The sequence below is a fragment of the Pleuronectes platessa genome, chromosome 19, assembly GCF_947347685.1.
Source record: "Pleuronectes platessa chromosome 19, fPlePla1.1, whole genome shotgun sequence".
Lineage (NCBI taxonomy): Eukaryota > Metazoa > Chordata > Actinopteri > Pleuronectiformes > Pleuronectidae > Pleuronectes > Pleuronectes platessa.
The window spans coordinates 9,583,522-9,598,924 of NC_070644.1; the positions used below are offsets into that span (position 1 = coordinate 9,583,522).

General features: G+C 44.7%; 1 protein-coding gene across 5 annotated transcripts in view; it reads right to left on the reverse strand.

The window, feature by feature from the left end:
• Positions 1 to 3,321: 3,321 nt before the first annotated feature.
• Positions 3,322 to 15,403, reverse strand: part of arhgap24 (Rho GTPase activating protein 24) — a 62,366-nt gene continuing 50,284 nt past the window's right edge. For all 5 annotated transcript variants that reach the window (XM_053411081.1, XM_053411080.1, XM_053411084.1 and 2 more), the window contains 7 exons: positions 13,966 to 14,088; positions 9,162 to 9,369; positions 7,596 to 7,728; positions 6,546 to 6,619; positions 6,344 to 6,465; positions 5,073 to 6,252; positions 3,322 to 4,450 (listed from right to left, as the gene is read on the reverse strand). In XM_053411081.1, coding sequence (XP_053267056.1) covers positions 4,180 to 4,450; positions 5,073 to 6,252; positions 6,344 to 6,465; positions 6,546 to 6,619; positions 7,596 to 7,728; positions 9,162 to 9,369; positions 13,966 to 14,088 — 2,111 coding nt within the window. In that variant the 3' untranslated portion in view covers positions 3,322 to 4,179. The remainder of the gene's footprint in view (positions 4,451 to 5,072; positions 6,253 to 6,343; positions 6,466 to 6,545; positions 6,620 to 7,595; positions 7,729 to 9,161; positions 9,370 to 13,965; positions 14,089 to 15,403) is intronic.

Consider the following 15,403-nt stretch of genomic DNA (forward strand, 5'->3'; position numbering starts at 1 on the left):
CCATTAATATGCCTTTTTCTCATCAAGATCCCATGAATTATTGACTGGGAAAATGGTGAAAATGTTGGGGACAGTGAAATAAATTCCCGGATCCACCCCCTGATTCGGATCTGCAACAGAGTTCGTTGGGTTCTACCCTGACCGATATTGCAACCTCCCCGCAAAGCTCACAGACCCAACTTCAAACAGCTACTTTGTTAACACTCACTCTGCCAGTGGCTCGTGTGCAGTGAACCTCACACACGCACGCACAGACTCACACGCACCTCCACAGAGCGACGAGGGTAACTGAGGGCGGGCGTCTCCAGGATAAGGCTTCAGGCTCTAGCTTGGCTTTGTGGTCAGGGTCCCGGGCCAGGGCAATGTGTCAGAACAGGGTGCAGCTTTGAAATTCTTTGTGCTTTGAAAAAAAATATATATATGTCTCGATCAATTTCTCACAAAGGGGTCTTTAGTGTTTGAGTCCGCCCCCCCCCACCCCCTGCCCCCACAGACACTACATACTTCACAGGGCATTTTAAACCGTCCCGACGACACTCTCCTCTTCAGCATCCGTACATGTTCTGGTCAAACAAAAAGTGAAACATATAATGATTCTTTTTTTCTCTGAATGTGAACTTTCTTACTTTTTGTAAGACATCCCCTCAGAGGAGTCTGTGGTAATAAAAAAGGTGCTTTTGTGCCTGAAGCTGAAACGAGTCAGACACAGAAGCCGCCGGGTTGTCGAGCACTGAATGTAGAGATGAATACGTTTCACAATGACGCACATCGATGTGTACGTGTGAGCGTGTGTGTGTGTGTGTGATTTTAAATTAACCAGCATTCAACTCAAACAGTCTGGATTTTACAGAACTTTATTTTCTTTCGGACGTAAGATCATGACTTGTGTGCGATTGGCTAAAAGAATGTTGAGTCAGTCATGTGTTTGAAAAGTCCATGTATGTATTTAGGTTCAGTCACATTAACTTACAACTACACACGTGTCAGCTACAATAGCTGATCATCAATTCAGATCACAAGGTCTCACGTGGATTCAGGATCCAGTCATTTGTAACATGGCGATGAGCCGACTCGTCATTCAGACACAATGTTAGCGCTGGTGTGAAAAGTTAGGATGCACCCTGTACTCGGTACTCGTGCTCCCCAGCTCATTGGATTCCACCTCTTCTCTTTTCTTTCCGAGTCACATTGTAAATAACAACGATACAACAGGGCAATAAACACGTTATTGCACTCAAGACAGGGAGGCGAGCTACTGCGAAGGGTCGGGCGACGCAGAAAAGGTTTTAAATGTGGACGAAACCCCGCAGAGCTCATCTGAATCAGGGGATGTTGTTCTTCGAGGATTCCCTCTCTCTCTCTCTCTCTCGTTTCTTTTAAGCCGTGCTGTTTTAATGAACCATTCTCTTGACATCGTCAGGTTATTGAAATCCAAGAAAAAAAAGAAGTGTATCCGTTTCACGCTGATCTCAAAGCTTCAGGCTAAAGCGTTTCAAATAAAGTCAAAACAAACGCAGAAGAAAAAGAAAAAAATAATACTGAAAGCTGTACCTGTAAACACAACATTTTAAAGGAACTGTGTATGTAAAAATAGTATATGTATGTGATGGAAAATAAACATAAACTTTGATCTTAGAGAACAGAGTACTGTGTTTCTTTTACCTGGGCTTATATCCATTTATCCATCCATTTATCCATCCACTCATCTATCCACTCATCCATCCATACACCCATTTATCCGCGCATCGGAGACAGGGATGAAATGCAAACTCCACTCAGGACAACGCCTGGGAAAGCCTGGGATTCAAACCACTACATTCAGGCCTTCTTATCAATAGAAACCACTTGTCCAATGTGTCGCAGTGACAGAGCTACAGTCCCACCTGCAAAGTCTCTACTCCTGTATCAGACATACAATCTAATATCTGGCAGGGAAGCTTCAAGGCAATATCAGATTTATATATTTTTTAAGGTATTTCCAATGATTTATCTTATTGACTGTCACATTTCTCCAGGTCCTTTGACTTCTTATTGGATTGTCCAGTCATAGAAGATGTTATGGGACCTCATAAATTGAGCATACGTTTTTACAATATGAAAGATGTGTCAAAATAAAAGATTACTATCACACCTAATCCTATTTCATGTTTTCATTTTGTGATTTAAAAAAATTAATTGAGCAATTTTTTTGGGGTTTTGGGTCATTAGCCAGAGAACATCAAAAACTGATCTTGGGATGTGACGAGCAACTTAACAAAATAAGAGTCAAATATTAATTGAGTGAAGTCGTAACTGTGTGTATGTGGGGCGAGCAACATTCTTGCATTTCTCCCTGCATTAAATACAAAAAAATGTAAAGACAGACAGTAACAGGAAAATGCATCTTTATTCATATTAAATCATTTTTTTCAAAGTCCCCCTGTGTATCAAGTATCATGTCACGAAATCACTCCTCCCTCCCAGCCGTCCTCTCGCTCTCACTGCGTCCACGGCTCTTTTGTGTGGAATTCACAGAATGAGGTGACACTGTCGGCTTGGCTTAAGCCTATTATTTCCCAGTGAGGGCTGCAGAATGAGAAGAAGCACAGTCGCCCCCCCCCCCCCTTTCTCTCCCTCATTCAGTTGTTCAGGCACTTTTTCTTCTTCTACTGCTCTGTGTGCACATTCCAGATGTCCTGCAATGACCAGCAGCAGGCGTGCGCGCGCACACACACAGACACACACACATACAAACAACTCAGAGAAGCCCAGCCCTGGTCTGTGCTGAGATGGGACCTGTTCTGCACCAGTCAAATCCACGTTTGGTTCGAAGCTGAATAAATGCACTCCCAGGGACTTCATGAAAGACGCGGCCACTTCGGAGACACCGGCCCTCGTGCACGGTCATGCGAGAATTTCAAGCTGTAAATGTTGCCAGACTTGGTGCTGAACCCCCCCCCCCCCTTTTCACAGTCATGATACAAAAGCGCAACTGTGCTGTAGCTGCAGCTTGTTATTCTGAGCAGAGGTGAGGATGGGAAGTGTCCGGTGGGAGAAATGCTCAGAAGTCTACAGAGGAGTATTTCTAGCAGACTGTAAGCTGGTATTCACGTGAGCATCAACATCGACACCATCACTAACTGGGGAAAGCACATGCTGTCACCTGCATTTACGAATCCGCCACAGGCATTTTTTTATTTCAATCTTGGATTTACACCTACGCGCAGGTCGTCACCGTGCAAATGTATTTCTCTTACAAGTGACATCATTCTTCCGATCAGCATCAGTCCATTTAGAATACCTGCCACGTCCGGGTGAATACGCTTAAAACCACAGTACAGACTAACAATTAGTGTCTACACTTATAAAATATTTACAGTACAGGCTCGTTTTTTTTTTTGGTCATGGGGTAGAATAGAACACAACAGCACAGAAGCACAGGCACATGTACAGTATACCGTCCCATTGAAGTGATACAACATTCAGTACCAACTGGAGCGACACTAAACAAAACATGTAAGTGCAAGGAAAGAAATATAAAATATCACACATTGATAACTTTGCTTTAAATATCAGATAAACATTCACGCCGTACTTTTCATTTCTCTTTACATACATCTGCTGCTGTGGTTTGTCTGCATGGCTTCCCTCTATGTACACAAGCAGATACAGAGTTACACACGGAACTATAGGATGTTTCTTTCTTTTTTTTTTTTTTGGTTAGATTTTAAAAATGATTAAAGACAGGGAGGAGATTTGGCATCGTCGTCAAGTCTGTTTTATTTCCACCTTTTCGCTTTTTAAATGTTTATTCTTCCCCTTCTATCCGGCTCTAGGAGCTAATATAAAATAATGGTGGCACTGTAAATCCTCAGGTTTACAGTCCCTTTATTCCACCACCGGGTCAGATGAGCAGGTACCGCGACAGGTTCTGAGAGGGTTGGGCGAGTGTTTAAATAATGTTGTATTTACAATGTCCCCTCTGACATCACTCCAGGTGACGTCTACATTTCTACAGGTGACCTGCATCGGCCGCACACCAGCTATTACTTAAATTAAAACGTGCCGTTGACGAAACTTCCCACTTTTCCTTCTAGAACAAGCAGCCAAATCCTGTTTGGAGCCTGGGTAATGTTCACATCACATTATCGAGTCTTACACAGTCCTTTCAGCACCACGTCCCCCCCCCCCCGGCCTCCCTCACTGTATCCAGATGGCGTTGGTGCGATCTGGCCGGCGAGGGTCGGCGGCCGGGGCCGTGGCGGTGCCGGTCGCGGTGAGGTCGCTGAACGTGGAGAAGAACTGCTCCATCTCTTTCTGCAGCATCTGGTTTCGCCGCTCGGCGTCGTCCTTGGCGCGCTCGGCGTTGCGCAGCTTGATCTCGGCCATGGTGTACTTCTTCCTCTCCTGGTCCAGCTCCTCGTGGAGGTTCACCATCTCCGTCTCCAGCTCCAGGTTGCGCTGCTCCAAGCTGCGGGGGAGGTTGAGGTACAGGATTAGGAAAACTGACCCAAACAAGGAGGAAGGCTGCAATTTCGTTTAACCTTCAATACACTTAATGAATAACATGCTGCAGCTTGAGTAGGTGTTTTTTCAAATTCATCCAAGGCTAAAACTGTTTACCACAATACATCCAGATCTTTCACAGACATATCTTTATCAGCATTTATGTAAAAATGTATATTTTACAGAATGATGCAGAAAAGATGCATTCGAAATTACATTCAAAGTAAAATAATTTTAGGTTTACTTTATTTTCAATTCAAGTTCTATAAATATGGCTGTAGTTTTCTCTTTATTCCTGGTTATTCTTAATAAAGGTTATGGTTAAACTTGAAAAAAAAATCAAGGATCATTTATATTTTTTGTAAAACAAGAGTTTGATAACATCTTAGGAATCATTGCAAAATATACAAACAAAACCTGCATTTATATTTGCCTGTTTACATCTGTATCAGAAATTATTTACTGTCCAATATTGGTATTGCCCCAACAATCCATGTCAGTTGGGCTCTAATGCAAAGGGAAAATGCAATAAAGTGTCTGGGATTGTGATTGTGGTAACTTCACTTGTCCGTCCACATGGATCATACCTCTTTATCCTGGCCTCGTACTCGGTCTTCTGTTTGTGCATCTCCTGTTTGAGGCTGGCCACTAAGCTGTGCAGAGCGCTGTGGCTGCCGGCTCCGTTAGCAGCAGGGAAACCGTCACTGTTCTCACTGCTGCTGGTTCCTCGGCTGCTCCTCCCCGCTCCGTCTCCTCCTGGTTCCCTGTTGCTGCCTCGGCCCACCCCCCCTTCTCCTCCTCCGCCAGACTGAGGAGGCTCTGTATCCGGAGCTGGTCCGTCCAGGTCCTCGTAGTGACCTCCATAGAAGTCCTGCTCAGGACAGGTGGTGGTGGAGGAACGACAGGAGGTGGAGTTGTCGGGAAGAGAGATTTCACAGGAGGACGTGGACCAGGTGGCGCTGTCCACGCTCTGCTTGTCCTCGCAGCTGCTGTTGAGACACGTGTTGGTGATCTGGTTCTGCAGCTGCAGGTTCTGGTGGTTTAACTGGACATTGTCGTACGTGGACAGGCGATTCTGATTGGCGGTTTGTTCCCCGTTGGAGCCGTCGCGGGTTTTGTTGCTCGACCGTAACGTGACGCAGCCGTTCGGGGCCCAGAGGCCGTTGCGGCCGTGTAGGCTCCCTGTGACCACATCAGTGCCTGAAACGCCCATGCGCACAACTCCGTTCCCGACAGTGCTGCTCCCACCCGCCACGCCGCTGGTGCCCATTTTTGTGCCCGAGCCTTTGAGGGCCCCGCTGCGGCGCATCGGTAAACTCCCTCCTCCACCCAGAGTCTGGCTCTTCTCTTGATTGGGGTCCGAGGAGGGCGAGGAGCTGAAGGAGCCGTTTGTGACAATCCCGCTGCCTTTACTGTACGCCGGGTTCTTTTTAATAGTCAGTGGGGGGCTGCGGGTGATGTCGAAGCGTCCAGTGACACCGTTGCGAGGGCTTGACGGCCGCGGGGAGCCACTCTTTTCTACGTGCTGGCGGTGCGAAGGAGACGCGGGGGCTTCCCACACACACTGGCGGACCACCTGCGCGTTGTTGTTCACGGCGTTCTGAGACACCGTGGTGACGGTGGAGGTAGTTGTGGCGGCTTGTCGCCGCGGCAGCTCGACGTTGTTGTTGACCAGCTCGAGGGCCGTGGGGCTGTCCTCACTGTGAGGGAAGAGCACGTCCTGGCGGCCGATCAAAATGGCCATGAGCTGCTGGACCAGAACGGTACCTAGAAATGGAACCACACACAGTTCTTCTTTAAATCGTTTTACATGAGATCAGAAAACGTTTCAAACACACGACAGTCTGGAAAAACTCACCTTCCATAATGGCCACTGGATCCTCGATCTTTGGCCTCAAGATATTTGGCCCGAAGACCGTGGCCAAGTTCTGAACGCTCATTTTGTTCACTCCTGAATACGACTGCACTTCATCTAGAAACCTGTCGAACCGGAAAACACCTTCAATGTGACACCGAACACTAACGATCAATTCAGCCACTGTAAGAAAAAAAATCCATACCTGCAGATGTACTTGAGAAGGTTGAAGTTGACTTGAGGTAGACTTTCCACCAGGCGTCTCAACTCATTCATACCCTGCAGATGGTGACAGACACTTTCTTTAGGTTACAGATCAATATTTCACATCAATTCATCGTGGACAATATGAATATGAAATATAACAATCGCACCAAAAGGCCAAGGAGAAAGAAACATGTCTTGAGGAGTATACAAGTGCAAGATCAATGAAGACAGGACAGAAAAATATAGAAATAGAAGGATATTAACCAGTGTTTGATGAAGTGACTGCACATAAAACATGATGCAGGACATTTTCTTAACATGGATAAGTGAACCATGTTTTTCTCAGAGTTTCATCACACAGAACACAGGCGGTCGATCAAAAGATCAGTTATCTGTCGTTTAAAAACAATGAGTCAGAGGCAGGTGGTGCCCTGTTCTCCAGGGGGCGCTATATCAAAATGAATTAAAACTTGACCAAAAATCCAGCAAACAAGTGTTTAAGTGTTGTAACAGTGTGCTCCAAGAAATCCCAAGGCCTTCATTTGTATTTGTGGTTAAGTCATCAAATTGTGTAGTAAACGTGGACATGATGTCCGGCTGATCAGATCCAAGATTCCCCTTTTTTTCTAACCTCACGATTTTCGGCCACTAAACAGAAGTTTCTCCTTCTATATGTAAGTTACACTCTCTGCGACTCCAACCTCCAACTAAGCTCAAGCTCAACAGCTCAAGACTTTTATTCAGGCCCGACAGTAAAAATGTTCACTAGCCATTCTGCTCTCTGTGTTCCCTTTAAATGTTAAAGAGCTCAGATGTTGTTAAAGGTCAGGAAGCTCCAATCCACACTTGAGACATTAAATAACACACAAACATACACACAAAGGCACAAACTCACAAACTCAGGTGACAACAGTTTGAGACACATCACATTTTTTTACAGTGCTGACGTCTGTCGATATAAAAATCAAACTTCAACTTCATGTGTAAAAGTGTGTAAAAGCAAATTTCCTGGTCGATATAGGTATAAAATATAATTCCACTTTCTTACCATTTCATCATCCTTTCCGAGGAGCTTGCAGGATGCCAGGAAGTCATCGTACTTCTGGAAGGGGACGACGGGCTCCGGCAGCTCCCTGAGATAGAGCTTCAGCAGGGAGGCGACAGTGTGCACATCTGTGTCACTGTAGACGGAGAGCGACATAAAGGAGGGGGCGGGGAGAGGGTGATAATTCATTATGGCCGCATGGCGAGGAGGCGAACATAGATCACTGTGAAGCTTCCTGCCGGGAGAGTGCTGCAGGAAACGGACAGAATCAGAAGATGATGCAAATACCAGAAACAGGAAAGAGATAAACTAAGAACAGGAGGGAGACAGGTAAAGCACTTCTCTGTCATTCCCAGTGATGGATGGAGGACTGCGCTTTACACTACAGCTCTCAGTGCTGCCCCCTGTAGGTGGCAGATTAGAATCCAAGCAATGGAGGGTTTGATCCGGTCAGCGCATTTTATTTAAAGCCCTTACATCATGTTTTTAAACAGCAGGGTAAATGTATTGAATAACTTGTCTGCACAAGATCATTTACTAATTAACTCATATGCGTCTCACAACTCTAACAAAAACCATCAAGCTATATTTTTACCTTGGGATGTCGTCAAATTAAATTCTTGATGCTCTTAAAAGCTGTTAAAAACTATTTACCTGTGTGGTTTCCAAAGCATAATCCAATCATCCTCTCCTGCATATATATATAACCTTGTTCCCATCAGGTAATTATTGTGTGCAAACAAGTTAACATTGTGTGCACAAGTTATTATCTTGGTAAAACGGGTAAATCTGTACATTGTATTATGCAAAACTAGACAGATGAGAATGATAATTTCAGAAAGCGTTCTTTCCAATCGAAGTACAATGAGGAACAGGAGGGAACAAAAACATCCAATTAATTTCCCATGTTTTCAGCAAGCACAGCATCCAGGAACTTATTATTATTACTTTGATAATTGTGCGTAACATGGTCTCTCTCTCTCTCTTTTCCACCCACCTCTCCTCTCTCCACCATTTCTCTCCTCTCACCCCATCAGGCTGATGCAGACGCCTGCCCACACTGAGTTTGTTGCTTTGTGTATTTCTTGTTGTGGCAACTGTCTGTTGTCTCTATAATATTGTGCGTTCTCTACTATGAGAGATAATGTACGTTGTGATTTGCCGCTATACAGAAAAAAATGAATTGAAATATTTGATAGAACCTTTTCATATCATATAAGTGTATCACATCATATTAGGTTTGACAAATACATTAGATCCCTGGTCACAATGCTGTGCTGTACAGAAGAGGAGAATGTGATAATAACTGTAATAGACATTTAACCTCAGCACAGCTATTGGAGGTAAAGCGAGAATAAACAGTTGGAGTTGTTGGATACGTCAACACTCCGGGTGTAACGAGTGCAAGCGTCGGTTCTGAGAAGAGGGCTGTTAGATAATGATGCCCATTCATCCACTTCTGTTTCTTTGAAAACTTCTTTAACCCACAGTCAACATCTGATTATCAGCTACACATTAAAAACCCACTGAGGAAATCCAACCAGCCAGTAGGCCGACACGTCTCCTCACCAGTCAAACGAGGGCTTCTCTCCACAGTCGAAGGCGTCCTGCAGCTCTTTGACCAGGTTGGCCTGTCCAGGCATCCGGAACAGACCCTCCTCCTGAAGGCCCCACTGCCGGATGAAATCCACACACTGCTCCACCAGCATCGGGGCCAGCTTGGTCCCGAAGCGCCGCTCATACCGCACCGTCTCCTCCAACTTCTGACCGAAGATCCCTGAAACACAGGAGGGACGAGATTGATACACAACAGAGGAACAACAACAAGCGAATTTTTGTATTTACTCATAACGGCCCAGAATTGTTTAACAAAAGTTGTAAAGCAGCTTTTTATAATGTGAGAATAAGTTGTTGACAACGGGGTCAACTTCCCACAGACGATAAGAACAGGGTCTGCATTGTTCAATAGGGTTTTTTACCACAGACATAAGTATAGAATGTGGTTCTCTCAGCTGCACAATCCTGAAATAACACAAATCTGTTTAATATTCCGCACTCTTTAACTTTCACTCCCCAGCTTAAAGCAGTTCAAAGCAAGCAGTTAAAACGATTGAAAAAATGATTTACGATAAGGTCAGACAGACAGGCCAAGGCCAAATTTTTTTTAAATAAAGTACACCCACAAAGCTTTACTCCGATGATCAGAATCTCTAACTTCCTGCTGAGCACCTCTCGCCTTTTGTCTGAGGCAGTCGCCGTAGGAAAAACGCAGCAGCAGTCTGATGTGGACGCTACACAAGGGGGGGGATTAACGCAGCCTTCCTGAGAGATTTGGATCTGCATACTTTTCCGGTCTCTAGAGACAGACAGAGGCTACTGACACACACACACACACACACACACACACACACACACACACATGCACACACGTGGTACGACGAGGTACGGCTGAGTTCGACCGAGCTTACCCAGGATCCTCGTGCACTCTGCACGGCGCGCAGCAGCTTAACAACAACCGAACCCCCTGAAGTGAAAGTCGACATCCACAGCTAATCGACTGAGAGTGCATCAACACGTCTTCTTCACTTTGCGTGTGTGTCAGCCGCGGTCTCACTCACCCTTCTTGAGACCAAAGCAGCCGGCTATCTTCCGGAAGAAACGGCGGTTGATGGATTTGTGATAAGACAACACATCAGAGGTGCAGAGTTTAAAGTGCTTGCACAGCATTTTTCCCAAGAAGCCGCCTCTGTGTTTGGGAGAGATGCATCGGGTTTGACAGCGGGGTCAGTTAAAGCATCTTCAATTCCATCTCAGAGAAAAAAACAAAACATGAAAACAGGTCGCTTAGAAGTTTAACAGCAGAGTCTTGTGTTGTCTTCTCTCTCTCCTCCGGGTCGGTCACTTTGGAGGATTCTTTGTTCCCCCCCCCGCCCCCCTTCAGTTGATGCAGCAATCCCAAAAAAGACCAAACAGTCAACAGCCACACGAAGATATCTGAAGCTCTCAGATGGATCAGAGCAGAATGTAGAGAATGATGAATATCCCTCACATCGATGATGAAAACGGCAACATCAGAGAACAAGTGAGAAACAGAAGTGAGTGAGAAAGAGGACATCCCTCCAGACGCTCCCAGTCATGGGTCCAGGAATGTTTTCCCAGGTCACATGTGCGAACCAGCTTATGAACTGTGCATGTGTTTGTATGACGTGTTTTGCCGTTTCCTCACTGGACAAAAGGGGCTCGGACCACGACTGCAGGGGGATTTGGCAAAAGAGAGGAACCTTTCCTCTGAAGGAGCTCAGCAGGAACTGAGCAGGAACACACAAACACACACTCACGTCTACACTCAAACACACACACACACACACACACACATATGCAGAGGGAGAGATGTTCAGACACAACACAGGCTCTTTTTCTCCCTCTCCGGGATTCCTGATCCCCTTTCCTTGCCTGTGGTTCGATCATGTGCTTGGATGAATCTCCCTCAAATGTGTGATATGATGCTGATGTTAATGGCGTCCTTACATTACAACGCTGAATATCTCATGTAGGAATAATCATTTTGGCCCCAAAGAGAAAAACCTGCTTCTCAAATGCCCACAACACACTGCATCACGTTTGTATGGACTGGTACAGACTCTTGGTCGGTTTTGTAGCGAAACGACTCTTAATATCGACTTGTAAAAGCATCGGATCAGGATGTATTTGACAAAATATGATATAAGCAGTTAGCAGATGTTATTTGGAGTGAATTTAACAATTCCAGCGACCTCTGTCTCTGCATGTGACTCGCATACCTCAAGAATCACTGTTCACATTATTGGGTTTTTACCTGAAACATGAACTGTTAAAGGCTCAAAAAGAGCAGTGTCCGATTTGGGGCAATTCCGACCCACAATATGTTCAATATTAATACAATATATACAATTGAATAAACGTGTGACCAGCGCTCTGTAGCAGGAGCTGCTGGGACACAACACATGCTACTTTGTTGATCACTACCACAGCCCGTTCACTAAAACGACAAATGGTTCTCCAGTTCAGGGTTCTGTTGTTCTTCACGGAACTTTGAATAAACAGGTGAACAGCAGTTTGTGCAGTAGCTTCATTGTTCTGTAGACTTTACTCGCCATGTCTCAATTACTGCAGGTCACTTTTACAGTTTCAGACAGAAAGCTGCAACCAGCATCACCACAGGCCGAGCACACGGCAGGTTTTCCACACTAGTAACTCCTTATGTTAAATTGACCATGACACAGCTTTATTCCTTTAAAGCCTTGTATTTACAAGTGTATTATTTGCAGGGAGATCATTTTATCATAACATATTCATTGGCGACCGTAAGGAGTTGAGTGAATGACTCATTATCACTTTAACATCTTGATACAGACATAATTTGAAACGGGGAATTACTTCAACTTCACACATGTTTAACAAACCTGTACATACTACAGAACCTTCCTGCTTTTAAAGACTCATCAGTTCTGGTGCAGCAAGTCATAACCCAGGTCATGTTTGGCTTGGACAGGTCCTGTTCATATAGAAGGCGAGGAACTGTCATATTTTACTGTCAAGTACCTCAATTGGGGTGTTATACTTTTTTTCAACCAAATGTAAACTATACGCGAGGAGAAAAATTGACTGAAAATGTAAACTGTCAAATGGTTTGTGTCACAGACTGAAACAGACACAACACATGTCAGAAATATGGAGTGTGTGCAGGAGGAGGTTTCCTTAAAAAGAAATCACTCCAAACCAACACAAGAATGTGTCTCTGGTTGCTTGAACTGATATTTATATATATAAATGACTTTCAAGGCCACTGCCATCGTTGAATTTCACTGCACCACAAACATGAAATCAACAAAGCAGTCTGTAAATTCTCAACACTCAATTAGGTGTAACTGCAATACTCATCTCTATCTGTGCAATTGTGTTCACACTGTATATACATTTAATACGCTGTTTACCTTGTATATGTCGCTTCTATCCTGTCAGCTGTGAGATGCACAACCTACTAACTGCACCAAACTCAAAGGGAGCTCCACAGGGTTTTGATTTCAAGTTTAAAATCACCTTCTTAACTTTCTACATCGTACTAATCCCTCGGCAACAACACAGTTCAGAGATTCAGAGAAGATCAGCTCTTTGCTATAAACAAGCCGGTCATTACCATGAAACAGATCCCCCAGGATCCAGATGGAGAGGCCGCAGCTGCACATGTCTCTCTGGTCTGACTTCCCACTCTCTCTCTCGGCCCACAGCTCGTACCAGTCGGCCGGTGATTAATCCAGCATCATAGTAAACGTTCAGCGCCACATGACAGCAGGACCGTTAGCCGGCTCCAAGTGGTTCTGTGGGTCAAATGCCGGGGGCTTCGTTTTGGAAGCTCCCTCCCTGTCTGTCACTCTCTGAGCACAATCACACTTCGGGGCCACTGACCAGCCAATCAGGGCTCAGTTTGTCTCTGTTGCTACAGCAAATTGTGAAGCTGGAATATGAAGTGTGTGTGTGTGTGTGTGTGTGTGCACGCTCTTCGTGTACGTGTGTGCGAGGGGGACAGAGGAAGCGGTGGCTCGGCTCCAGCGTGGAGCCACCTTTCCCGTGGCATCTTTGACAAATGGCTCGTCCTTTTGAAGAGCAGTCAACTGCAATAGACGTCAAACTCCCGGCGCTGGAAACAAGAGGGGGCCGGCTTGGCCCCGTCCATTCACTGTGTCACCGGGAGCCGCCTGAACGGCCCGCCTGCGCACAAACGCCGCGCTTGTTGAGCCCTGCTCTCACACAATGTGGGCCAATATCTGCCAGCACAGTCAATAACAGGCCACAGCGGCGCAGCGGGACACCCGGTAATCAGCACAGTGATGCCACCAAAGTCAGGGACAACTTCATGAGAAGAATTTCCACATGGTGCAACTGTGAATCCACGTCATGGATTTAAAAAAACATTTCCTAATTAATATTCAGAAGCCAAAACAAAGATCCATCCAATTATCTATTTTGCTTATACTTTCGAGAATGTTTTGCTCTGAGCCCATTGGCCAGCTCACTGCAAGTCATTTTCTTTTTGAAAGGGCCTTTATCCTGTCGCGAGCACCGCTATTGTAAACTTTTAAAGACATCCGCATGAACACATAACCTGCTGTGCAAATCTCATAAACAAGCAAGTAGTGTATATAACTTCCACCAAGGCTAAATCACCATGTTAAAAACATTGCAAGTAGTGGGTTATGCACCAGGTCTCCACAAAATTTGGAAAAAAGGATCTGTAGATTTGGAGTAAACCTGCCGACACAGACAAACCCCCCCTCCCCTAAGCTGAGGTCATTAACAAGTTAAACACTGGCTGTGTGTGTAATGTAATACCGACCTCCACCAAAGGGCGCCCAGATGACCCTTCGGATTGTCTTCACCCAATCCTCCATGTCATTCTGGGTGCTGGCCATAAGAAGGTAGGTCTCATGGTTGGCTGTCATCCGCTCTCTGTCTGCCCCTGTGCACATGAGGGAGGGAGAAATAAGAGATGAATTAAACATCTGTACATTGCCGAGATCTCTCAAGTCAGAAACTCTCCTGGGACCAGAGAGAAAAGTCGAAGATTCTTCGCTCATCTGATTTTTTTCATACAGTTCAAACAGGATTTACAAGAAGTGAACAACTTTCAAAACACTTTGTGCAGACATGCTTTCCAGTGACGCTTGGAATGATTTGGGTCTATATTTATTTGATGTTTATCCATATGAGAAATGTTACTCCTTTCCAAAAGGTAATAACAGGATGTTTCTTAATTCTATGGAAAGTCTTCTATCGGTGTAAAAGTGCAAGTTGCATATTTGGACAATGGCTGGCTTGCAAATTATATGGTCACAAAATCATGCTTATGTGCACGTCTGAATCTCAGGTGTGAATGTAAAAAACACCTTCTATTATCAAACTGCACAATTATCATCCTGCACAGTAGAAACCGAACATCAGGGTGGAGTATAAGACTATATATGTCTCTATGTGACATGATTATTTGACTTGAACCTAACACCCACACACACACACACACACACACACACCATAATAAATCCAAAGAAAAGTCAATATGTATTCGTATGTCCATTAGGCTCTGCATCCTCATTAGACTCAGTACTCGGAAGTCATGTGACACAGGACAGATTTACGTGCAGGGTCTGAATCCGTTTCCCATAAGGAATCCACTCCAGCTCTATTAAGACGAAACATATAAACATTGACTGGTGGCATTTCTGAACCTGGTCGAAGAGATGAGCTATTAACAGACTGATGGTGTGTCGCACAGCGGCTGAATTATTCATGACTTTGACCACCAGGGATCCCGAGCCATTGATTTGTATGGGGATGAGATCTGCACGATGCATTGAAAATATTATTTATAGGCTCAAATAGAAAATAATAGGCAGGATCAGGGCTCAGGTCAATTGAGAAGGACGTGGAATTGACTCTCTCTGTTTTCTAATATAAACCAATAGACACTGGTTATTTTAATCTGAAGTGAAAGCTGCAAAAATGGGATGATTCCACAAACTCGTACATGCACACTATCATCTTTATCTCTTATTGTACAGCTAAGCTGCGTGGTTGTACTAATTGATTTTCACATTAATGTAACATTTGTAATTGTTTGTTCTCCTCCTCTACTCCTCAATCTGCCAGCAAATGATTACATTTTAATTATTATTGAGTGCCACCGATTTGCATGTTCAACTATGTGCAATATAATTGGAATAACCTTTATATTTAACTGTCATATATGTGAGTTAACACAAGGTCATCGGTACAAT